The 25,623-nt window shown below is 40.0% G+C and overlaps 1 protein-coding gene across 4 annotated transcripts in view; it reads left to right on the forward strand.

Moving 5' to 3' along the window:
• The first annotated feature begins 243 nt into the window (after window positions 1-243).
• The window catches only part of OXSR1 (oxidative stress responsive kinase 1), a 93,382-nt gene continuing 68,002 nt past the window's right edge, over window positions 244-25,623 (forward strand). Inside the window, exons 1-3 of one of the 4 annotated variants that reach the window (XM_027585837.2) lie at window positions 246-674; window positions 6,141-6,235; window positions 19,388-19,500. In XM_027585837.2, the coding sequence (XP_027441638.1) occupies window positions 19,486-19,500 (15 nt within the window). In that variant the 5' untranslated portion in view covers window positions 246-674; window positions 6,141-6,235; window positions 19,388-19,485. Of the gene's footprint in view, window positions 675-6,140; window positions 6,236-6,562; window positions 6,583-19,387; window positions 19,501-25,623 lie in introns of those variants that run through there. The other 3 variants (XM_027585834.2, XM_027585835.2, XM_027585838.2) reach the window with 3 other exon arrangements.

A 25,623-nucleotide genomic window follows, 5' to 3' on the forward strand; every position in this document is an offset into this window, starting at 1 on the left:
TCGTCGTTGAGTCGCCATGATTAGTGTGGCTACCACGTTCGTGCTACTTTAGGCTCTCCTCTGGCTTTCTGATACCCTCTCTGAACTCCTTCCTAAGCATTTGTTCCCTTCCACTGTCAACTTCCACCTTCTCTGGATTCTTGCTAGCTCGGTGCCTATACAGCCACACTTGAGATGGCGGCCGGAGGCGGGGCCCAAGGCGGGGCCTGCCCGGCGCGGTGACGTCAGCGCGCTGCGTGTCGGCAGGTGGAGGGAGAAGGGAAAGTTTGGCCCGTGCGTGGGGTTGGGGTGGAGGGCGGGACAGAGGGGTTGGGCCCGAGCGGATACCCTGTCGCCGCTGCAGCGGAGGCCGAGGCCGGGACCTGGGCCGGGCGGGGAGTGCCGGACGCGGACGAGCAGGAGGAGAGGTCCGCCGGAGCTTCGAGCCCCCGCCGCTCTGCCGCGCGGTGACCCCGCGCCCAGACGCCGTCCGACCCGTGGCTGTTCCCGAGGCGGTTGGTGGGGGCGCGGCGGCGGCGGCGGTGGTTGGGGGTGGGGAGAGGCGCGGCGAGCAGACGAGAGAGGTCAGCGAGTTTGAGAGAGGATCGCGACCCTTGCCGCCGTCATGTCCGAGGACTCGAGCGCCCTGCCTTGGTCCATCAACAGGGACGATTACGAGCTGCAGGAGGTGATCGGTGAGAGCTGGCGCTGCTGAGGGGGGAGGCGCCGTGCTGGGCGGCGGGTGACACGCGGGAACGTGGGGATCCGCGGGAGCTAGGGGAGCTCAGGACTCTCAGATACTCGTGGGCGCTCGTGGGGCCAGGGGTTTGTAGGGCGCGTGGGTGAGGCTCCGGGTTTGTGCGAGGCGGGGAGGGGATTTTGTGGCGAGCCTGTGAGGCTGGTGGGGTGGGGTTTGAGGGGCTCGTGAGAGATTTGGGCAGTGACAGATACTTGAACCTGAGCGATAGATGGGTCTGGGAGGGGAAGAAACGTGCAGGCACAGGACAGGCCTTTAGGAGGCTGTGTGAGAAATAGGCTGTTGGAGTTGTGGGCACAGCCACCTATTTGGGGGATTGTGGGATAGGGGGTTTTAGTTCATTCCCGCGCGGGTGTGAGAACACTTGAGTGCCCACGAAGTGCCAAACATTGCTGGGGTGGAGCTGGGGATTCTCTCCATATGAAACTGAAGCTACCCGGTACCGAGGCAACGTAGACACAACTTCCCACTGTTTGGGAGTGACTTTCTAGTCTGGGGGGTAGACATTGAATAACTAGACAAATGAAAAGAGTTTCAAGGTTTGGCAAGTGCCAGGAAGGAAATAAACAAGATGTTCTGATAGAGAGTGACCTGGAGACCTAGACCTAGTTAGGGTGATTTCAAGGAAAATTTTTTTTCTGAGGCGTTGACATTTTAAGTCGAGCGCTGAAGGATGAGGAGTCTTAGGATTTCAGGGAAGATTTTTCCCTACTGAGGGATGAGGAAGTGCAAAGGTCCTGAGGAGGGAAAGAGCTTGATGTGTTTCGGGACCTGAGGGAAAAGTGGCAAGGATAGAAAGGGGATCTTCTTAGGCTTGGTAAGGATTTTGGAATTTTATTCTAAGTGTGTTGGAGGGCTTCAAGCAGAGACGGAACATGGTCTGAGGGATCTGGCTGCTCTGTGTGGAGTGGATTTGAGGTCCAGGAATACCAGTTGGCAGAGACCAAAACTTGGACAAACGTGGATTGTAATTCTCAGGCACAGTGTTTGGGGGAGGGTTGGGGACTTGGGATGAGGGGAGTATTTGTTGGACAACAATAATCCAGTGACTTTAGAAATCAAAAGGGGGTGGGTTTAGCTACACAGAAGCTCAATCTCACTGACATGAGCAGACCCCTCTGTATTGGAGGAAGGAGATGTCTACTTTGCTAGATCAGCATCCTGTCCTAAAATTAGTTTTGTAACAAAGACTGGCTGAAAACTCTTCAGTTGCCTTCGAGGTGTGCTTATTGCAACGTGTCTGTATTTTAGAGAAACTTTATCGTATTTCTTTTTTTTCTTTTTTGCCTCTTGTATTCTCTCTCTCTCTCTCTTTTTTTTTTTTAAGATTTTATTTATTTATTTGACAGAGAGACTGTGAGAGAGGGAACACAAGCAGGGGGAGTGGGAGAGGGAGAAGGAGGCTTCCTGCGGAGCGGGGAGCCTGACGTGGGGCTCGATCCCAGGACCCTGGGATCATGACCCGAGCCGAAGGCAGACACTTAACGACTGAGCCACCCTGGCGCCCCTGCGTCTTGTTTCGAAACAAATCTGGGCTAAGTTTTATCTGAAAGAAATCACATCTTTTTCCTTAAGCCATGTCATGGGTGTCCTTGCTGGGTATTTGACATATACACTGGTTGGTTCTAAAGACAGCTAGCTAGGTCTCTGTCTTGATTGATTGCTTCTGGGTCCCTCAGTCAGTTTCATATTGAAGAAAGAAATTAAGTGAGAAATTTGAAAATGATGTCTGAAAAGTAAAGAAAGTGGATCCCTATCATTGTTTTAGAAGAGGAATATTGCTTTCCTTTCTGGGAAGGTATACATCTTTCTGTAGTCATTTTTTATGCCTAGCTGTTAAGGTGGTATAGGGTTCTAGAGACTTAGAGACATTAATTTGGTATCTTCAAGCCAATAAGGTGTCTGTGAGTGGGCAAAAGAGAGTCTTAGTCCTCTGGGATAGGGTTAGTCTTCATCTCATTCTTAAAGTGGGCCATGGGTAAAAGGTTAAGAACGCCAATGTCATTTTTGACCATCTTATTTTTTAAAAATAACTTTACTGAGGTATAATTTAATGCTATAAAATTCACCCATTTTTTTTTTTAGTACAAAATTCTGTGGTTTTTAGTAGATTTACTGTGCTGTGCACCGGCCAGCATAATCCAGTTTTAGAGTATTTTCATCACCCAGTAAGATCCTTGTGCCTGTTTACAGTTAATCCCTGTTCCCACCCCCAACCCCAGGCAACCACAAATCTTTCTGCCTCTATAGGGTTGCCTTTTCTGGACATTTTCTATAAATGAGATCATAATAACATACTGTCTTTTGTGTTTGACTTCTTTCACTTAGCATAATATTTTTTCATTTGTAAAAACAATTTTACTGGGTTATAATTTATATACCACAAAATCCACCTGTATAAGTGTACAATTGTATAATTTTTTAGTAAATTTACAGAGTTGTTCAATCACCCCCACAATCCAGTTTTAGAACATTTCCATCATTCCAAAAAGATGCCTCATGTCCATTTGCAGTCACTCCCTGTTCCCACCCCCTGCCGCAGGCAACCACAAATCTACTTTCTGCCTCTATAGATTTGCCTTTTCTGGATATTTCATGTAAATATAATCATATAATGATGTGATCCTCTATGTTGGTTTCTTTGACCTGCCATAATGTTTTCCGAAATTCATTGATGTTGTACCCTATATGAGTACGTTATTCCTTTTTATTGGACACCACATGGTGAACATTGGGTTGTTTCTGCTTTCTGGCTATTTGGAATAATGCTGTTATGAGCATTCACTCATCAGATCTTCATGTGAACATGTTCATTTTCCTTGAGTGGACTTTCTGGGTCATATGGTAAATTTATGTTTAGCTTTTTAAGAAGCTGATAAACCTTTTAAAAATGACTCTATCATTGTTCATTCCTACCAGCCATGTATGAGGGTTCCTATTTATCTTTGTCAGCATTTGTTGTCTTTGATTATAGCCATCCTGGTGGGTATGAAGTGGTATCTGGTGGTTCTGTTTTGCATTTCTTTAATGACTAATGATGGTGAGCATATTTTCATGTGCATATTTACTAGCTTTTCATATATCTCCTTTGGTGAAATGTCTATTTAAATGTTTTGCCCATTTGGGTTGCCCCTGGGTTATTTTCGCATTGAGTTATAGGGTGTGTGTATATGTGTGTTCATTTGGTTGTCAGTCCTTCACCTGATACATGATTTCAAATATTTTTTCCCCCAGTCTGTAGCTTGTCTTTTCATTTTCTTAATGGTGTCTTTTAAGGCAAAAAAGTTTTGAATTTTGATAAAGTTTTATTTATCACTTTTTCTTCTGTTGATTGTACTTTTGGTGGGGTGTATCTAAGAGATTTTTACTAATCCAACATCACAAAGGTTTTCTTTCCTGTGTTTTCTTCTAAGTGTTATAATTTTAGCTCTTACATTTAGACCTCTAATACATTTTGAGTTAATTTTTTTAAGGTATGGTGTGAGGTAAGATGAACCATCTTGTTTCACAGATGAAGACACTGGGGCATAAGAAGGTAAAAGGACCATGTAAAGTCATAGAACTAACTAGTGGCACAGCTAATACCTGTGTCCGACTCTCCTGTCGCCTAAGTCAGCATTCTTGTTTCTATGTAGGAATTTGGTTTTTGTATATAAAAGGGAAGATAGTAGTCATAGTCTGACTAAGGGAAATTTTGAGGGTTTAAGTGAAATTAATTAAGGGAAATATTCTTACAATGAAGGATTAAGGGAAATATCCTTACAATGAAAAATCTAACAGGAGGAGATATTTTGAAGGTGACCTTTTTGGATGTAGTAGAATTTTTCTTTTGTGTATCCTGTTTTTAAGTTTTAAAGTCTCCCCCTTATTTGTAAGTTCCCAAAAGTTCCTAACATCCTTCCATTCCACTCCGAGCAGGGAGGGGAAAAAATGTTTTTCCTTGAACTAGAGCTTATTACAATTTTTAACTGGCGTCAACAAAGTGGTGTATTCTTACTCTGAATTTGCTTCCATGCTGAAATGTTTGGAATACAGTATTTTGTAATAAGCTATAATCTTCAAAATGAATCTTTGTGATTTCTTCAGATTACACTAAATTTTTTCAGGAAACGAGTTGATTGGCGTTCAGAAAAAAAAAGTTTGGGGGATCATTTGAATTTTCTGTTTTCAAAGAATTGTATTTTAAGGCAGTGGTTAAATGATGCCTCCCCTCTAATCAAAGCACATGCATTTATTTGAAATGTAATTTTTTTTTATACTTTCTACTTAACGTATATTTGTAGGGTTGGGGCTCCTGGGTGGTTGAGTGTCGGACTCTTGATTTTGGCTCAAGCCTCTTATCAGTGTCATGGGATCAAGCACCTCTTCAGGCTTCATGCTCAGAGCAGAGTCTGCTTGGGTTTCTCTCTCCTTCAGGTGCCCCCCCCCCCCCAGCTCTCTGGCTCTCTCAAAATCTTTTTTTTTTTAAGATTTTATTTATTTACTTGAGAGAGAGATTGAGTGAGAGCACAAGCGGTGGGCGGGGGGGGGGGGGGAAGGGGGAGAGGAAGAGGAAGAAGCGGACTCTCTGCTGAGCAGGGAGCCGGAAGCAGGGCTCTATCCCAGGATCCGGGGATCATGACCTGAGCCAAAGGCAGACGCTTAACTGAGTCACCTAGGCATCCCGAATAAATATTAAAAAATATATATATATGTGTGTATGTGTATATATATATATATATATATTTGTAGGGTTAGTTGTTTCTCACATTCTGTTTTGTTTTCTCTTTCTGGCAAAATCCTATAGAGAAAAGAAAAATTCCCTTCCTGGAACATATGAAAAACATACAGATTGGGAATTCAAAGGACTTCCTTTTAAAGAATTGTATCATCTTAAGCATACTCTGGCAAGATTTGAAGTTCTTTAAGTATGATTACTTGTAAAAGATGTTAGTAGTATTTTCACTATCACTCATCTTTTCAGTGTTTTTGAGCTCCTTCCTAACCATTATTATTATATTAGAATTTCTGACCAGGTGTTGTACTGTATTTGACATATGTTGAAGCAGCTGGAAGAGTATGGTCTTAGGGTTGTGCTGACCTAGATTCAGATCCTGGCTTTACCTTTTATTACCTATGTGATCTTGGGCAATTTATATAACTGGTTTTAGTGTCAGCTTTTTGTCTATAAAATCGAATAATGGACCTATATCATTGGGGCTGTTATGTAGATTAAGCATAATTGTGTACAAAAAGTGTTTAGTTTGCATTGAATGTTCCTTAACATAATGGTTTTTGTTCTCTCTTTTTTCTCCTCTTTACGTTTTGTAATTTTTGGTATTACCATGAAATATGAAATACTGTGTGATTATGTGATTTGTTGTAATGCTTATTGGAACATCACTGCATCTTTTTTTTTTTCTAGACCTTATTAAAGTTTAGAAGGATCTCAGGATTTATGGTGGACATGGTAGTATCGCTACATGAGACCCTGCCACCTGTGATATTGTCAACGATACGGTATGATGGCAGATAGAGTAAACAGTCTGGCGGCGGCTGTGCCATGTGCCTTTTGTTTTCCTACATCTTGAAGAGTCTCCATAAATATTCGCTGTTTACCTTCGATTAGGTTTAGAAAGTTGTTCCTTAAGATCTGTTTTTTTTTTTTTTTTAAGATTTTATTTATTTGAGAGAGAGAGAATGAGAGTGCACAAGATGGGGGAGGGTCAGAGGGAGAAGCAGGCTCCCCGCTGAGTAGGGAGCCCGATGTGGGACTCCATCCTGAGACTCCAGGATCATGACCTGAGCCGAAGGCATTTGCTTAACCAACAGAGCCACCCAGGCACCGAAGATCTATTTTTAATAAGGTATGATTTACCTAGCTTTGATACTTTGGTGAGGGCAACTCATTAGCTTTATTCTCTACTTTCCCCTCTCCTTTTTTATTTTCATTATTGTTCACTAGCCACACGTTTTGATGTCTAAAAGTAGTTGTTGTCAAGCACAGATTCCAGGATCCCACCTCTAGCCCCTCCATAAATTTGAAAGACATAATGCTCTATCAATAGAATGATGCTTAATGGTTAGTGTATTTTCTCCCCCTGGTTGGGAGACTTAGCTATGGTGATACTATATCCTTCAAGGCCAGCATTGGGCCAACAACTCATAAGGCTGTATCAGAAAGGGGTTGCATTGGCTGCATGTAATGGAGAACAAATAATAGTGGCTTAATAAAGTACCTTTTTCCCTTTCTGTAACTGGAGTGGCAGCCTCTGTGCCCTAATTAAGCACCCAGGCACCTAGTTTTTACTCCACCGCACTTTGAACGGAACTCTCATCCTCATAGTTGCAGCGTAGTTGTTCTACCTCTAGCCTCATGCTGGTGTTCCAGGCTGGAAGAATATGGCAAAAGAACAGAGGCACGTGACAACTGAGTTGGCTCCCTTTCAAAGAACTTTCTCCTGGAGGCCTTACCCAGTGACTTCCATTTCTAGTTTATTGGCCAGAACCATGTAATTTGGCCATTTGCAAGGGAGGCTATGAAATAAAGCTTTTTTAGCTGGGCACATTATTACTTCAAACAAAACAGGTCTAAAGAAGAAGGGAAAATTTTATGTTGGAAAAGCAACTAAAAATGTTGGCTTTGGTTTTTTTTTTTTAATTTAGTTAAATAATACATTATGAGTAAATAATTTAACCATAGTAATCAGTTAATAAATGTTAGCTTTAATCTAAAGAGGCAGTTGCTTACCAGTTAAGAGCATGGTGTTGAGTCATTTTGTAGTTCTGGTTTCTGGACCCTACTCTGCCTCTTACTAGTTTATGACCTAAGTCTTACTTTTGTAATTATTATTATTACTGTATTAGATGAAAAAATGAAATGCAAATAAAGAAAGTGCTCAGCATAGTACTTGGCACACAGAGTAAGTGTTCGATGGATGTTAATGCTCATGATGGTAATAATGAGTTCATGCCCATGAAGATTGGGCCATTTTTGTGTTTGCTCTGCCTTAAATGAGTAATTTTTTTCCTTGAAAATATATATCACTGCTTGGTCAATTTATCTATTCAGCAGATCTTTATTGAATTTCTGTTATGTGCCAGGTACTGTTCTGGATGCTAGGGATACAGCAGTGAAGCAGACAGAAATCTCTGCTTTTGTGGAGTTTATAATCTATGGTGATAAAGGACAAAAATAAAGCAGAGAAAGGGGTTGGAGATTGCTAGGGGTAGAGGTGAGTTTTTGTTTTGTTTGTTTTTAAAGATTTGTTTATTTTAGAGAGATAAAGCAGTGGGAGGGGCAGAGGGAGAGAGAGTCTCAAGCAGACTCCGCACTGAGTGCAGAGCCCAATGCGGGGCTCAATCCCAGGACCCTGAGATCATGACCTGAACCCAGATCAAGAGTCTGATGCCCAACCCACTGAGCTACCCTGGTGCCCCTAGAGGTGGGTTTTAAATAGGTCAGGAAAAGCCTCACTGAGAAGATGACATTTGAGAAAAGACCTGAAGAAGTAAGTATTGTGGTTATCTTCAGGAAGCTTGCTCCAGGCAGAGGGAGCAGCAGGGATGAACTCCCTGAAGTGGAATGGTAGCACGCTCATGTGGCTAAGGAATAGGAGGCAAGAATGGCTGGAGCAGAGTGAGGTGGGCTGAGGAGGCAGACAGGGGAAGAGATCAGAAGAGTAAGGTGGTAGGGTTGTGTGGTCCTGACCATAAGATGGGGTGAAGCCTTGTAAGTCATTGTGGGTACCTGGCTTTTGCTTTGAGTAAGAACGAAAATCATTGCAGGGTTTTGAGCAGAGGATTAATATAAACTGTTTTAAAAGGATAACTCAGGCTGTTATATAGAGAATAGTTTTGTAAGGGTGCAGGGGTGGAAGGAGAGTTTATCCAGTGGAGAGAGGTAGTATTGGAGGTGGTGAGAAGTAATCAGGTGCTGGATATAACATACTTTGGAGTTAGAGAGTTGCCATTGGATTAGATGTGAAAAGATTCTAAGAGTTTTGGCTGGAGCGTCCGGAAGGATGGAGTTACCATCCGTTGAGAGATTACCAGAGTGAACAGGGGACAGAGAGATGATTCATTACAAAACCATCAGGCTGTGTGAATAATTAGTCAAAGCATATGGCAGTGTGTCTTTATTTTCATCTTTGTACGGAGAGAATAGCATGATTTTTATGATGATGACTATTCTTACAGCTGTTTTACCAGTTCTAGGAGCTTTAATTTTCAACATGACACTGACAAGAGAAAAGGGTTTTCAAAATTATAATTTCCTTGTATTTTCCCTGATTCAGTTGACAGTGCCTTAATCATCTTTCAGAATGAAGAGTCTGGGCCAGCTCTTTAGTTGAATACAAAACCTTACAAAAGAATACTTAAAATCTTTAGAAAATGTATCTGTTATAATGATGCCTGGCCAAAATTTGGAGGAAATTATCTTCCACTGATTTGATTTACTTTTTTCCCCTCACAGTTAGGAATAATACCCATTTTTAACTTCCCTTTCTTACATTTCTGGGTCTAGTAAAGTGGCCAGAGACTAAAAATTTTTTTAGTGCTCCTCATGCCTTTGGGCATCTCCTTTTCTGTCTTGAGGGATGAAGTTACCCAATTTGAAGAATTTTAGGAGAAAGCTCATTCATATTTTTGTATACTTAATCCATTATGCATGTACTGTATGTTAAGACTGCAGTTTAAGAGCTCATTAGGAGGGGCGCCTGGGTGGCTCAGTCAGTTAAGCGTCTGCCTTCTGCTCAGGTCATGATCCCAGGGTCCTGGGATCGAGTTCGGCATCGGGCTCCCTGCTCGGCGGGAAGCCTGCTTCTCCCTCTGCCTCTGCCTGCCTCCCTCTCCCCGGCTTGTGCTCTCTCTCTCACTCACTTTCCCTCAAATAAATAAGATCTTAAAAAATAAGAGCTCACTAGGAGAGGACAGAAGAATGGAAGAAAGGGGGATGTAGGGAATGGTGCATGGAGGATGCACAACTGTTTAAAGTAGTGAAAGTCTGACTTAGGATGTTTTATTGGAAACTGATTTACATTTTCCGTTGTATTATTGTTCATGTTAGTCCCGTGCTTATAGAGGGCATTAGAGCAGTAGCTTTTGCACTTTTCATTAAACCGTTCGGAAGAGATCTCTTTTACAATTTGCATGTGTATTTGTACTTAAGTAAAAGTTTTACAAAATACCATTTACTTTTACTATGTGCCATGCATGCTGATGTTTTCTATTTGAATCTGTTTAAGAAAAATGATGGTCGAAACTCTGTAAATTAACTTGTAGTTTGAAAATTTTGTCATAAAGGAATGCGCTTTAAAGAGATGAGTATTTTTAAAATTTGTATCTCTCTTTTTAAAAAACAATTTATTTTATTTTTATTTTAAGTAGGCTCCACGCCTAACGTGGGGCTTGAACTCACGACCCTCAGATTAAGAGTTGCATGCTCTACCCGTTGAGCCAGCCAGGGGCCCCAAATTTGTACCTCTAATCCTGTGTTTTCAAAGTCTTTCAAAAAAATTGGAGAATAGCTAAAATGATTATAAAGACATTTTGAAGGTATTCTTCTCTATCCTCTTATCTACATTATTAATTGTTATTTTCTGTGAATAAATTTTTTCTAACGGAAGATAGAACATCATTAGCTATTCTGAATTAGTGGTGTTGAGTATTGAGTTTTTACTGCATTACCATAAGCCTTTATGTTAGAACTTCAAAATATTTTTCAATTGCTGAATAATGTTTTGGTATTTGGGGAAGATAATATGAAGGTCAATGAAAGTGATTTATTGTTAGCATGGAAGAACTGGAGCCTGCATGTCTCTTTTTATCATTAAATGTGGGAAATGCTGGCGACTTTGTCTTTTGGCCATTTGCTAAATCACATCTTGCTTCTAGGGAGATTTATTAAATGAGTGATTCTTTGTGTAAAAGAAAGGTATTTTAGTATGTAGACAATTATGATTGATAATACCTAGGTTTAGTGTTTCATTATTAGTGAAATTAATTGTGTTTAATAATGACTAGGAATTAATAACAATTAAACTCCCCAAATTGCTGTGTCTGTATTTTTAATGCCAGCATGGTTTTGGTTTATGTATGATATGACATTAGTATGTTTAAAGCTAGTATTTCAGATTTTGTATAAATATACAGTAAATAATCAATGCTTGATTATCCAGGGGTAGAGTAACTGGCTTGAGAGTTAATACTGGTTTCAAAAAATCCCACTAGGTAGCACATTTGCAAAAGTTAAATGAAAAAGCATCAGGGAATACATTTACATATTAGAAGACATCTGTTATCTAGGGCCCAAGGTACCCTGCAGAGGTCTCATTGTGTCTTCTGTGACTTAAGAATGCCTCTCCCCTTAGCCTGACGGATATGTGACCTGCATGATTAGCTTCCTTCCTCTGGGGTTTCCCAGAGTGGGGCAGCAGCCTCTCACTGAAGGCAAGAGAGTTGTTAAATTTTCTAACGGGATTCCATGCAGAAACAACTTGGAAGGGAAAGGATGGGAGAGGGAGAAAAGTTAATGCCATGCACTACTGTATTGCCTAATTTTGTCCCATACTCCTGTGCAAAACAAGGAGTTCAGTGAAGAAGCGGACTGCAAACTATTTCAATAGTAGCCTATTGGATCCTTCTTATCAAGGAATATGTTAGTGGTCCTAAACTATTATCAAAATGATTCAAGTACACTATTGGATAATGTCTTTGAATGGCAAATGTGTTCTTGAATATTGGATTTTATTTTGAATTTTGCATATCATGAGCTTTGTGCAGAGTTTTTGCTTAGTTTGTTAAGAGTTGTGATGATTTGGGTTTATCCATGTCAGTGTTGACTGTGGTTGTGTATGTTTGGCTTTGGTCAGGGACTTTCAAATAGATTTCAGTATAACAAACAAATTCTACTGAATTATATAATTGTATATGTAAATTTTTTTAAAGATTTTATTTATTTATATGACAGAGAGAGAGAGAGACAGTGAGAGAGGGAACACAAGCAGGAGAAGTGGGAGAGGGAGAAGCAGGCTTCCCGCTGAGCAGGGAGCCCAATGCGGGGCTGGATCCCAGGACCCCCGGATCATGACCTGAGCCACAGGCAGACACTTAACCGACTGAGCCACCTAGGCGCCCTGTAAATTGTTTTCAAATTTTAGTATTTGTAGCACATTTATACTATTAGAAATGTGATGTCATACTTGAAGAGATTTTTTAGTAACAGCTTTATTGAGATACAGTTCACATACTATGAAATTTGCCCTTTTAAAGTATGCAGTTCAGTGTATTCATAGAGTTTGCAACCATCACCACTAATTCCAGAACATTGTCATAGCTCTAGAAACTCCATATCCATTAGCTGCACTCCTTATTTCCCCCTTCCTCTAGTCTCTGGCAACCTCTAATCTCCTTCTGCATATGGATTTGCCTATTCTGGACATTCTACATAAATAGAATCATACTGATGTGAAATGTTGGGGTCTGGGAGCAAACAGCAAAAAAGAATTCTTGAGACATCTTTGGTGCCAAAAAAGTGTGGTTTTATTAAAGCATGAGGTCAGGACCTCTGGGCAGAAAGAGCTACACTGGGATTGTGAGGAGTGACTGATGATATAGTTTCAAGTTGGAAGGAAGTCTCTAAAGAATTTGGAAGCAAGGTTTCCAGGACTCTGAAGGGCTAGCTGTTAGGACAAGGTCATTTACTGCTGTCTAGTAAAACTTAAGTCATAAGACTCTTCAGATGTGTATCAGTGGGCCATATGCTTAGAGGATATTTGCTAATGTGTATCTTGGGGAAGGAGGGGTTAGAGATAAAGGTGGTTTCCAAAGGATTTTTACAGGATCCTGGAGGTCTGGCTAATGTCAAGCTAAGGTTGCCTTTTGCCTCTAGCAAAGTATTAACATTGAGGCAGCTAATAAGCTCCTTGAGGAAGGTCACTCTGCCTGTCTCAAGTAGGACTGTAAGTTGTAAGGAATTTTAATTTTTTTCTTTTGCCTTTGTTCTCTATATCAACGCCATATATGGCCTTTTATGTCTGGCATATATACTTAGCATGTTTTCATGGTTCATCCATGTTCTGGCATGTATCTTTACTCATTTCTTTTTATTGCCAAATAGTATTACCATTGTATGGATGGATATACCACATTGTCTTACTCTTTTCCTCAGTTGATGGACATTTGGGTTGTTTCCACTTTTTGGCTTTTATGAATAATACTGCAGTGAACATCTGTGTGAAAGTATTTGTGTGTATATGTTTTTTGTTTTCTTGGATATATACCTAGGAGTTGAAGTGCTGGGTTGTATGGTAATCTACGCTTAGCATTTTGAGGAATTGCCAGACTCTTTTGTAAAGCTAGTACGTTATCATACAGTCCCACTAGCAATGCCAGGAGGGTTCCAGTTTCTCCACATCCTTTTTTTACTCAGCATAATGCCCTTGAGGTTCATCCAAGTAATTGTGCATATTGATAGTTTGTTCATTTTTCTTGCTGAGTAGTATTTCTCTGTATGGTTGGTTCTGTTCTTCTGCCAATACCACATTGTCTTGATTACTCCAACTTTATCATGTCTTTTTTTAAAATTCATCAATCAGCATTTATTTTTTGAGAACCTAATATGTATTTTTTTAATTGAAGTATAATTGTCATGCAGTATCCTATTAGTTTCAGGTGTACATCATAGTGATTTGATATTTGATCCTTTTGAAATGATCCTCATGATAAGTCCAGTTACCATCTGTTACCATATAAAGTTATTATAATTTCATTGACTATATTCCCTGTGCTATACCTTATGATTTATTTATTTTATAACTGGAAGTTTGAACCTAGAGGAAGTCTTGAAGTTAGATAGTATGAATCCTTCAGCTTTCTTGTTCTTCGTACTTGTGTTGGCTATTCTAGGGCCTTCCCTCTTCGTATAAACCTTAGAATGAGCTTGTCTTTGTACAAAATACCTTGCTGGGGTTTTGATAGGAACTGCGTTAAACCTAAATATAGTCATTTTGGGGACTACTGACATCTTTAGTATGTTGAGTTTTTTAAGCCATGAACACGGTAAGTTTCTCTCAATTTTTAGATCTTCTTTGCTATCTTTCATCAGTATTTTATAATTTTCAGCATACATATCCTTTTCATATTTTATTGGATTTATACCTATGTATTTCATTTGGGGGGAGCAATTGTAAATGATACTGTGTTTTAAAATTTTGGTTTCCACTTGTTTGTTTGCCTATAGAAATGAAGTTGATCTTCATGTGTTGATCTTGTATCTTGCAACTTTGCAAAACTGTCTTATAAGTTCTGGGAGCTTTTCTTGTACGTTCCTTGGGATTTTCTTTATAGACAACCATGCCATCTAAAATAAGGACAGTTTTACTGCTTCTTTTCCAACCTGGGTGCCTCTTATTTCTTTTTATTGCTTTATAAGGAAGGCTAGGATTTCCAGTACTATGTTGCTTATGAGTGATGAGAATGGATATCTGGGGCGCCTGGGTGGCTCAGTCGTTAAGCGTCTGCCTTCGGCTCAGGTTATGATCCCAGGGTCCTGGGATCCAGCCCTGCATCGGGCTCCCTGCTCAGCAGGAAGCCTGCTTCTCCCTCTCTCACTCCCCCTGCTTGTGTTCCCTCTCTCGCTGTGTCTCTCTCTGTCAAATAAATAAAATATTTAAAAAAATATTGCTATACATGATAGATTTAATATTTAAAAAAAAAAAAGAATGGATATCCTTGCATTTTTCCCAATCTTAGAAGGAAGGTATTCAGTCACTCACCATTAAGTATGTTGTTCGCTGTAAGTTTTTTTGTACGTGTTCTTTATGAAGTTGAAGAAGTTCCCCCTCATTTCCTAGTTTGCTGAGACCTTTTTTTTTTTAAAGATTTTATTTATTTTTTAACAGAGAGAGAGAGACAGCGAGAGAGGGAACACAAGCAGGGAGAGTGGGAAAGGGAGAAGCAGGCTTCCCGCCGAGCAGGGAGCCCGATGTGGGACTCGATCCCAGGACCCTGGTGTTATTATGAATGGTGTTGAATTTTTTTTAAATGTTTTTCTGTTTCAGTTGATATGATATTTTTTCTTTAGCTTACTGATATGTATTGCATTGATTTTTTTTTTTCATATTGTACCAGCCTTGCATACCTGGAATACATATTACTTGGTTGTGGTGTTTTAGCTATTTTGGATTCAGTTTGCTAATATTTTGTTAAGGATTTTGCAGCTAAATTCATGAGAGATAATGGTCTGTAGTTTTCTTAATTCTTGTGATGTCTTTGGTTTTGGTATTAGTAATAATTAGTTTCATAAAATGAGTTGGGATGGGGTGCCTGGGTGGCTCATATGGTTAAGCGTCTGCCTTCGGCTCAGGTCATGATCCCAGGGTCCTGGGATCCAGTCCCGCATCGGGCTTCTTGCTCAGCAGGGAGTCTGCTTCTCCCTCTCCCTCTGCCTCTCCCCCTGCTTGTTCTCTGTCTCTCTCACAAATGAATAAATAAAATCTTTAAAAAAAAAAATGAGTTGGGATGTGTTCCCACTTCTTCCATTTCTGGAAAACGTGTAAAATGGCTGTTAATTCTTCTGTCAATGTTTAGTAAAATTCTCCAGTGAAACCATCTAGGCCTGGGGATTTTTCAAGAACTTTTAAATTACAAATTTGATATCTTTAATAGTGTTAGTATTATTCAGGTTATCTATTTTATCTTGACTGAGTTTCGATAGTTGTTTTCAAAGAATTGGCTCATTTTTTCTAAATTGTGGAATTATGAGCTAAAGTTGTTTTTTTTGTTTTTTTGTTTTTAAAGATTTTATTTTAAAGTAATCTCTACACCCAACGTGGGGCTCAGACTTAAAACCCTGATATCAAGAGTTTTATGCTCTACCGCCTGAGCTAGCCAGGCGCCCCAAGCTAAAGTTGTCTGTAGTATTCTCTAATCTTTTTTAAGAAATTGAGGTAGAAGTTGTATAACATAAAACCCACCATTTTAAAAGTGTACATTTCAGTGGTTTTTAGTATATTCATGGCATTTTGCAACCACTAATTCCAGAGCATTTTCATCACCCAGAAAGAAATCCTTTTCCCATTAAGCAGTAACTTCCCATTGTCTTCTTTTCCTAGCCCCTTGTAACTAGTAATGTATTTTCTGAATGGATTTGCCTGAATGGGACATTTCATATAAATGTAGTCATACAGTTTGCAATTGGTTTATTTCACACAGCATAATATTTTCACGGTTATCCATGTTGTTGCATATATCAGTACTTGCTCTTTGGTTCATGGTCCCATCACTCTGACCTCTGCTTCCATTATCTCATCATCTTCTCTGACTCTCCTGCCTTTCTCTTATAAAAGAAAGACCCTTATAATTACCTTGGGCCCCACCCAGATTATCCAGGGTAATCTTCTCATCCTTAATTTAATAACACATGCAGTCTTTTTTGCAATATAAGGTAATGTTCACAGGTTTCAAGGATTAGGACGTGGATACTTTGTGGGAGGCCATTATTTTACCTACCACATGGACTTTAGATTTTTTATTATTATCCACCGCTCCCTGAGGCTCTGTTTTGTTTTTTTTTCAGTCCATTTTCTCTCTGTTGTTTATTTTTTATTTTATTATGTTTTTGGGGGGTTGTCAAATTTTATATCAAGACAATGTTTAACAATATACATATACACCCTTTTAAGTACAGGAAGAGATAATTCTGTCTGCTTGGAGAAACAAAGGAGCAAGTTGGAATTCACTGACAGCTTTATTTATTTATATTATGTTACGTTAGTCACTGTACAGTACATCATGAGTTTTTGATGTAGTGTTTCATGATTCATTGTTTGTGCATAACACCCAGTGCTCCACGCAGAACGTGCCCTCTTGAATACCCATCACCAGGCTAACCCATCCCCCCACCCACCTCCCCTCTAGAACCCTGTTTGTTTCTCAGAGTCCATCGTCTCTCATGGTTCGTCTCTCCCTCCGATTCCCCCCCTCAGTTTTCCCTCCCTTCCCCTAATGCCCTCCATGCTGTTCCTTATGTTCCACAAGTAAGTGAAACCATAGGTCAAGTAAACTGTTGATCTTGTCCTCAGGACTGAATTTATCCTATGTCATCTCTCTTGTTGAGCCTATCCAACACATTTTCATTTTGGAAATTGCATATTTCAGTTGTATACATAATTTCCATTTGGTAGTTTTTTTTTTTTTTAATACTATTTCTTTGCTGAAATTTTCTATTTTTTTAAGGAGAATTCTTAATTGTTTATTGAAGTATTTTTATGATGACAGCTTTAAAATTCTTTTCAGATAATTCCAGATTGTGGTTCATTTTGGTGTTGGCATCAGTATGATTCTCTTTCTTATTCATGTGTGTTTTTCCTCACTCTTGGTGTGTGATTTTTAAAAAAAATTTTATCCTGGACATCTAAGATATTAATGTGAGGAGAGTCTTTATCCTGCTTAAATCTTCTATTTTAGTAGGCAATAACTCTATTTAGGTTTAGTGTGTAGGTTCTGGCCTGCTTTTGGGAGCTGTGTATTTCCTATGATAATTTAGTTTTCAGAGCTCTTGCAGTGCTATTCTCTTTATTATTCTGGCAACACAGGAGCTCCTGCTTGATCTCTACAGGTGTTGCCTGGGCTCACTGGTAGGTGTGGGTCCCCATCTCTGCTACTGCTAAGGGCAGATTGGCTGGACATTGCCCCACGTGTGGCAAATCTGGCCTACTGCATCTGGGGATGGGGTGGAGACCCTGCTGATGCCAGTGTTGTAGTGAATTGGGGTCCCCTGCTATCCTAGATAGGGACTGGGGAGTCCTGGGGAGGGTCTGTCTCCCTTCTAGATCTCTGCTAAGCTTCCCCTTTTATAGTCCTTTGGCCAGAAAGCAAGATTTTCTCATTTGTTTGTCTATCTGTGTTGGTGGTTCTGGGTTGTAGGCTGTTCATGGATATGTGGGACATAAGAGGAAAACCCAGTGAACTCACAGCGGTGCTTTTCCTCACATCCCAAGGCCCCTAGCTCATCTACCTTCTTTCCACCTGTCAGGGTCATTGTATGATTGTCTGTCAAATTATTTCTAGGGTATTCAGTTCTATTTAGAGGAGAGGAACAGGGAAATGCGAGCCTGTGCCATCATACTCTAGAATTGGAACTGTAGCCGTTTTGATTTTTCCTCCCTTCTGGTGTTATTAGCAATTCTGTGAAATGGTCAAGGCTTTGGCTTTTATTGACACCCTACTTTTTAGGATGTTATTTGTTGCTGAGTGTAGGAACAAGGTAAGAATTATTCTCTTGTTTATTTTATTTTATTATTTATTTTTCTTTTTAGAGAGAGAGCAAGTGCACGAGCTGGGGGGGGAGGGGGAGAGGGAGAGAGAACATCTTAAATGGAGCCCAGTGCGGGGCTCAGTCTCACAATGAGATCAGGACCTGAGCTTAAATCAAGAGTCCGATGCTTAACCGACTGTGTCACCCAGGCACCCCGAATTATTTTTGTGTTTAAATTGTGTGGGAATTACATAAAAAAGTGCTCAAAATTGCTCGGCATCAGGGAAATCCAAATCAAAACCTCAGTGAGATATTACTTCACACCAGTCAGAATGGCTAAAATTAACAAGTCAGGAAATGACAGATGTTGGCGGGGATGTGGAGAAAGGGGAACCCTCCTACACTGTTGGTGGGAATGCAAGCTGGTGCAGCCACTCTTGAAAACAGTATGGAGGTTCCTCAAAAAGTTGAAAATAGAGCTACCATACGATCCAGCAATTACGCTACTGGGTATTTACCCCAAAGATAGAAATGTAGGGATCTGAAGAGGTACGTGTACCCCGATGTTTATAGCAGCAATGTCCACAATAGCCAAACTGTGGAAAGAGCCAAGATGTCCATCGACACATGAATGGATAAAGAAGATGTGGTGTGTATGTGTGTGTGTGTGTGTGTGTGTGTGTGTGTGTGTGTGTGTGTGTGTGTATAATGGAATATTATGCAGCCATCAAAAGGAATGAGATCTTGCCATTTGCAATGACGTGGATGGAACTGGAGGGTGTTATGCTGAGCGAAATAAGTCAATCAGAGAAAGACATGTATCATATGACCTCACTGATATGAGGAGTTCTTAATCTCAGGAAACAAACTGAGGGTTGCTGGAGTGGTGGGGGGTGGGAGGGATGGGGCGGCTGGGTGATAGACATTGGGGAGGGTATGTGCTGTGGTGAGTGCTGTTAATTGTGCAAGACTGTTGAATCACAGATCTGTACCTCTGAAACAAATAATACAGTATATGTTAAAAAAAAAAAAGCAGGAGGGGAAGAATGAAAGGGGGGAATTTGGAAGAGGAGACGAACCATAAGAGACGATGGACTCTGAAAAACAAACTGAGGGTTCTAGAGGGGAGGGGGGTGGGAGGATGGGTTAGCCTGGTGATGGGTATTAAAGAGGGCACGTTCTGCGTGGAGCACTGGGTGTTGTACGCAAACAATGAATCATGGATCACTACATCAAAAACTAATGATGTAATGTATGGTGATTAACATAACAATAAAAAAAGACCTAAGCAGGAAAAAAAATTTTTTTTTGCCTGCTAGTTTCAGCATTCCCACAAAAAAAATTGTGTGGGAATTAGAAATGTCATGTTCTTATCTATTCATCTATTTACTCATTTATGTATTTATCTTTAGGTAGTGGAGCAACGGCTGTGGTCCAAGCAGCATATTGTGCCCCTAAGAAGGAGAAAGTGGCAATCAAACGGATAAACCTTGAGAAATGTCAAACTAGCATGGATGAACTCCTGGTATGCACATCTCGTATTTTTTATGTGGGAATTATACTCCTATGTGTGTTCATGTTAGAGTGGGAAATAACTTGGAATTTTTGATTACTTTTCTAAAAAAAAAAAAAGGTGTTGTGATTTGCTCATCAAGTAATGCTTATTGTAAAATTTATAAAAATCCAGGTAAATAGAAAAAAATTAGTTGTAATCCTCCCATTCTGAGATTAACACTTGCTATATAGTTTTTCAGACTGTGCACATTTAAATGTCTTTGTATTTTTATGATAATGTAATCATTTGTGCTTTTCATTGAAAAATTTATCAAATACTTTCTGTCTATAAATATGAATTAATATGCCTTTCAGTATGTGTGTAGTATTCCGTTGCATAGGTACACCACATTTTATTTTTTAAAGATTTTTATTTTATTTATTTATTTGAGAGAGAATGAGATAGACAGAGAGCGTGAGAAGGGGGAGGGTCCGAGGGAGAAGCAGACTCACTGCTGAGCAGGGAGCCTGATGTGGGACTCGATCCCGGGACTCCAGGATCATGACCTGAGCCAAAGGCAGTTGCTTAACCAATTGAGCCACCCAGGCGCCCGGTAGACCACATTTTATTTAACCTATTTCTCATGTTGGACAATTACCTTTTTCCTCTTTTTTATTGTTTTAAACAATGCTTCTTCTCTCTTTCCTGAAACTAGTATCATGCAATTGTGATACCTGGTCAAATGGAATATGCTTTAAAAGGCTTTGGCCTCCCAGGAACATGGTACCAATCTGCATTCTGACCACTGATGCACGATGAGAGGTAGAAGGTGGCATTGCCTTTTCCAAAAGCTAGGGAAAAAAGAAAGAGAGTCTCAGGGATTAATAGCTGCAAGAAATGTTCTGTGGAATTAAAAGCTAGACACACAGGGATTGTTTTGTACTTCTTTTATGAGCCATGACACCCAGAGTTGTTTGAAGTGTGCAGTAAGTGCTCAGTAAAGGACATGAGATAGATTCTCAAATCATTTAGCTTTGTAAATCCTCAGTTTCTTTGGCTTAAAATGGAAATAATAACATCTGCTTTGTGTACCTCATGAGGTTTTTCTTTCCTTTTTTAAAATTTTTTAAAAAAGATTTTACTTATTTATTTATTTAGAGAGTGGGAGGAGGGGCAGAGGAAGAGAGAGAATCTCAAGCAGACTCCATGCTGAGTGTAGAGCCTGAAGCTGGGCTTGATCTCACAAGCCTGAGATCATGACCTAAGCCAAAATCAAGAGTTGGATGCTTAACTGAGTGAGCCACCCAGGCGCCCCCTTAATGAGGTTTTTCTTGAGGATGAAATGATCCAGTACTTGAAAAGTATAAACTGCCATACAAATAGGAACTAATGTTACTTTATTAAGTATTTCTTTTATTAAGTATTTCTTTAAGGTCATGTACACCTAGTGATAGAGAGGCAGGAGTTAGCACTGGGATGATCTGACGCTCCAGAAGTCTTTGTTCTCAGGTTGGATTTAATTTCTGGTGGAGCCTGTACTGAGTATTAGGGAATACTGGAATAAAAGGAAATGAGATAATAGAATTACGCATTGAACTTTTAGCAAATTAAACAAATGCATCTCTTCAGGAGTTGGTAATGTGTGAGCAGAAGCTAAAGAAGAAAGTTGCTAGAGTGGTCTTGGGCCTCTTTGGTGAGAGAATATACACTTGAAAGGAGATGCTGATGGAAATCCTAGGTAGTGATCTTGGATTTATAGATGCCCACAACCCCTTAGAGCATCATTTGGATATTTGAACTGCAGTGATTATAAAAGAAGGCTGTAAATTGTAAACTAATTGTTTTGAGGAAAAACAGAATTTTTAACCTACATATTAAGACGAATTTGAGAAGCCCAGTATGAATTTGTATCATTTGCCAGTTATTTTACATAACCGATAAGGATAGCATAAAGGTGAATGAAAGTCTTATTTATTACCTCATGACTAAAGAAATGGAGGTTCAAAGTTTAAATAACTTGACTGTGCTCACATGATGGTAACAGCAAACATCGATAGGCACTTAAGCATACTTTACCCTCATAAACGCCTCCATGAGACAGGTGGTAGCTCCATTTTAGATGAAGGAAGTAAATCATATAATAAGTGACAGTCTGGTTTAAAAATCAGGTCTTTCTGAGTGAAGTCTGTTCTATTTCATGTAATAGTAACTAAGTATAATCTTGGTTCAAAAGTAGAAAGAGCATCTGTTTTCAGATATTTGACATCTTGAAAATAATATTTGTGTTATTACACTAGGGCCTTACTTGTAGAGGAATGCAAATTTGGTATAGCTTAGTAAAAGAAAAAAAATAAATTAGACCTCCATAATTTTGCCCACATAGTCCAATAAGCTTTACATTAAAATATAGTATTTATATATTTGGCAGATAAGTAAGGGGGGGAAGTGACTTTTAGTAAAACAAATTTGTTTAAAAAATTTATTTATGTGAGAGAGGGAGAGAGAGCAGGAGTGGTGGGGAAGGGCTGAGGTAGAGGGACAAGCCAACTCGGTGCTGAGCACAGAGCCCCATGCAGGACTTGATCCCAGGACCCTGGGATCATGACCTGAGCTGAAGGCAGACGCTTAACCGACTGAGCCACCAAGGCGCCCTTTTAGTAAAGCAAATTTAAAATAATTGGCCTTTTTGGAGGGCAAACAAGTGAGATCCCACTAAAGTCTGAAGAAACATTGGGAATATAAAGAGGGCTGGATTTGTTTGTGGTGTTTGTAGTGTCAGGGACCTGAGATCTGAGTGAGAAGGGCTCCATTTCTAAGAGATAAGAAGCCCTTTAGTTTATCTTAGAAAATCTATTAGATCAGCATACCACACTTGTGGTGTCATGATTTTAAATTTGTTTTCGAAATGGTCTCTAATGTAGAAAGGGTGCTATAGAACCAGGTTCTAGGTGTGTATCCTGTGTGACAGTTATTAGTGAGGAGGCAGTATATTGCTCCTTTCTCTTGTCAAAATGTTTTCTTGTCTGACAACCTTTGCTAAGTGTGATGGGAAAATCAGCTGTCAAATCTTACTACATTTATTTTTTCTGGAGATGTTACTCACAGGCACATTAGGCAGTGTTTTGAGCTTTTTCTCTTCTCTGGTAGATGCTAGGACTAGATTCATTGGCCAGACAGCGGAGGGGAACATGAAGAGGCTTAAAATGTCTTTCCTTCTACTGGGAGGCTCACAGTCCAGTTGAATGAAGAGTTAAGGCTCTTGTCTCCTGTTTAAGGCCGAGCATGACAGATGCCTAGGAGAGGTGTCAAATACTGTGAAGTAAGGGGAGGAGGCATGCTCCTCGTTACAAAGATGGAGGCCTCTGTGGAGATTTTTGTGTTCTGGCCCACCAGGGCTGGGGATGCTTTGAACAGACAGAGATAGAAACCCTACCAGGCAGGGGTTTAGAATTAGGGAAGAATTCGTTTTTATGTATATATTTGTAAATACTAATATAACTGAAACAACATTTTCATAAAACAATTCTTAATTATATTCTGTGGAATGCACTCTGATTTTCTATTTCTTTTTTGTTTCTAACTTTATCTGCTTAGTTTGTGTCATGGCCCATGTGGGTTGCAACCCATGGTTTGAGGTACACAGGGCCACACAAAGAAGTATTAGGACTTTAAACTCAGGCAGTGACAGTGATAAGGGAAAGGAATACACATTCCCTAGACATTTTGTAGATGGAAGAATTGTTAGTTTTATTTATTTATTTATTTTTTGGTGGGCAGCAAAGCAAGGTTTATTGAGCGATAGATAGCAAAGTGATAGCACAAAGCTCCCGAGGAGGGAGGGGACCCAAGAGGGTTGCCCGAATTGTTAATTTTAGAATGAACATTCCATGAGGGCAGGGACTTTATTGTGTTCAGTCAGTATGAATGAGTAAATTAACATTACTTGGGGACCAACTGAATGGTGTGAAGTGGAGGAAAACTGCTTGTGTTGGGGTAGTTAGAAAACCAGGAGTAAATGTTAGAAATCAAGATGAACGAGTTCCAGGAAAGAATGAAAAGTCACTGTTAAGCAATGCTTGAGAAAGCTTCAGGTGGAGAACAGAGAAGTCCACACAAAAGCTCTGGCAGCAGCAGGTAACAGGACTTTCAAGAAAGCACTTTCAGTAGGACGGATGGAATTCACTCCGATGTGGGAGGGAGCTACTGGGAAATTTGAGTCAGAGTGAATATAGCACTCTTGCAAAGCACTTATATTTATTTTTGCTTTTGAAAGGAGAGGGAAAAGGATAACTCCAAGGGGAGTTAAGATAAAGGAACCCCCCCTCTATCCCCCCACCTTTAAAGGAATAGAAGAGAAGGAAAGAAATATTTAAGGCCCTTTCAGTTTGAATTTGATAGTCTCCTGTTAGAGGACCCTTGGTGGTTCCCCCTCTCAGGGTAGAACTGAAAACCCTTAGCTTCACTTTTAAGACATTGGACCGTTCGACCCCAATTCTATGTGTGTGAATTGTCACCCTCTATCTCCCCTCCCCTATTCCAGTTGGTCACTAAGTCCTATGGTTTATACCTCTTCAGTATACCTCTTGACTCCTTCCTTTCTTTCCATTCATATAGCCATGTATTTTTAATTTATTTTTATTATTTTTTAAGATTTTTATTTATTTATTTGACAGAGAGAAAGAGCACAAGCAGGAGCGGCAGGCAGTGGGAGAGGGAGAAGCAGGCTTCCCGCTGAGCAGGGAGCCTGATGCAGGGCTCCATCCCAGGACCCTGGGATCACGACCTGAGCCGAAGGCAGGTGCTTAACTGACTGAGCCACCCAGGCACCCCGCCATGTATTTTTTAAAAACTATTTTGAGGTAGTTTTAAACTTCTAGAAGAGTTGCAAAAGAAGTACAGAAAGTTCCCAAATGCTGTTCACCCATCTTCTCCTAACAGTAACATGACCGCAGTGTGATTATCCAAACTGAGTGATTATTTATCAGTTTTCAGGCCACCGTCATCCCTCACCCAGGTCATAGCAACAGTTCAACAGTGTCTTTGCTTCTAGTCTTGCCTTCTCGCATTTATTTTCTATATTGCAGCCATAGTGATTTTTATGAAACAATATAGTTAAACCTTTGATGCCTTCCCTTTGCTGTTAGGATGAAGCCTAAATTCTGGAACACAGTTACACGGTCCTTTATGATACGGTCCCATGTGATTAAACAGTCAAACCCATAAAATCTAGTTACCTTTCCTGTGTCAGTGTAGTAAAACTTCTTACAGGAAGCCTTCCCTGAGGATCATTCCTATTTTCTGATAATTTGCCTCTCCAGTAAATTCATGTAGTATCTGGTACTTCTCCTATCCAACTGTTTATCATTGTCTGTTGTTAATATTTGTCTGATATCTTCACCAGACTATAGGTTTCTTGAGGGCTCACCATTATAGTCAAGCACCCAGCACTGTGCCTGGCACATAGTAGGCACCTGGTAGATATCTGTTGAAACCATGAACCACTTACCCTAGACAGGTGTACTCATTGCATCCTAAAATATGTCTTGCATATTTCATCTTTTTTTTTTGTAATTATGTGTGCCTTTCACCTTACACTGCTGTAATTTCCCCATATTCTGCAGAACTAAACCTGATTCCCACCTCCCCTGAGAGGACTACTTGCCTACCTTCACTGTTCTTTCCAGTGAATTCTTGTAGTATTTACTGTTTTTACTACTCATTGGCAATATATGTTGTCATGTATTCCTTCTCATATGTATTTCTCTTATCTCTTGTAATCTTGTATAACTATGTTAACAGGGAGGTGTGTAGTTTTACTAGTTTTTAGTATAGAAGACTGTGCTGGTGACCTTGGGGGTTGCAAAGATGTGTATGACAAGATCGTTGCTATAAAGGAATTCACATTCAAGTAGAGAAGATGAGAAAAGAAAAACTACTGTTCGTGGAGCACTGCTTTTGAATCAGATTATGGGCAACTTTTACACAATTGATTTTTACTGTACAAATACCAAGGTCATAGGGCAAGTAAAATACTTGAATAAGTAAAGAGTTGTATAAAGTACTATAGGATTTAATTCATTCAGTAAATATTTATTGCAGGTGTACTGGGTGCCAGGCACAGTGATAAGTGCCAGGAATACAGAGTCTTAGCTT

This window comes from Zalophus californianus, chromosome 1 (genome assembly GCF_009762305.2).
Source record: "Zalophus californianus isolate mZalCal1 chromosome 1, mZalCal1.pri.v2, whole genome shotgun sequence".
Lineage (NCBI taxonomy): Eukaryota > Metazoa > Chordata > Mammalia > Carnivora > Otariidae > Zalophus > Zalophus californianus.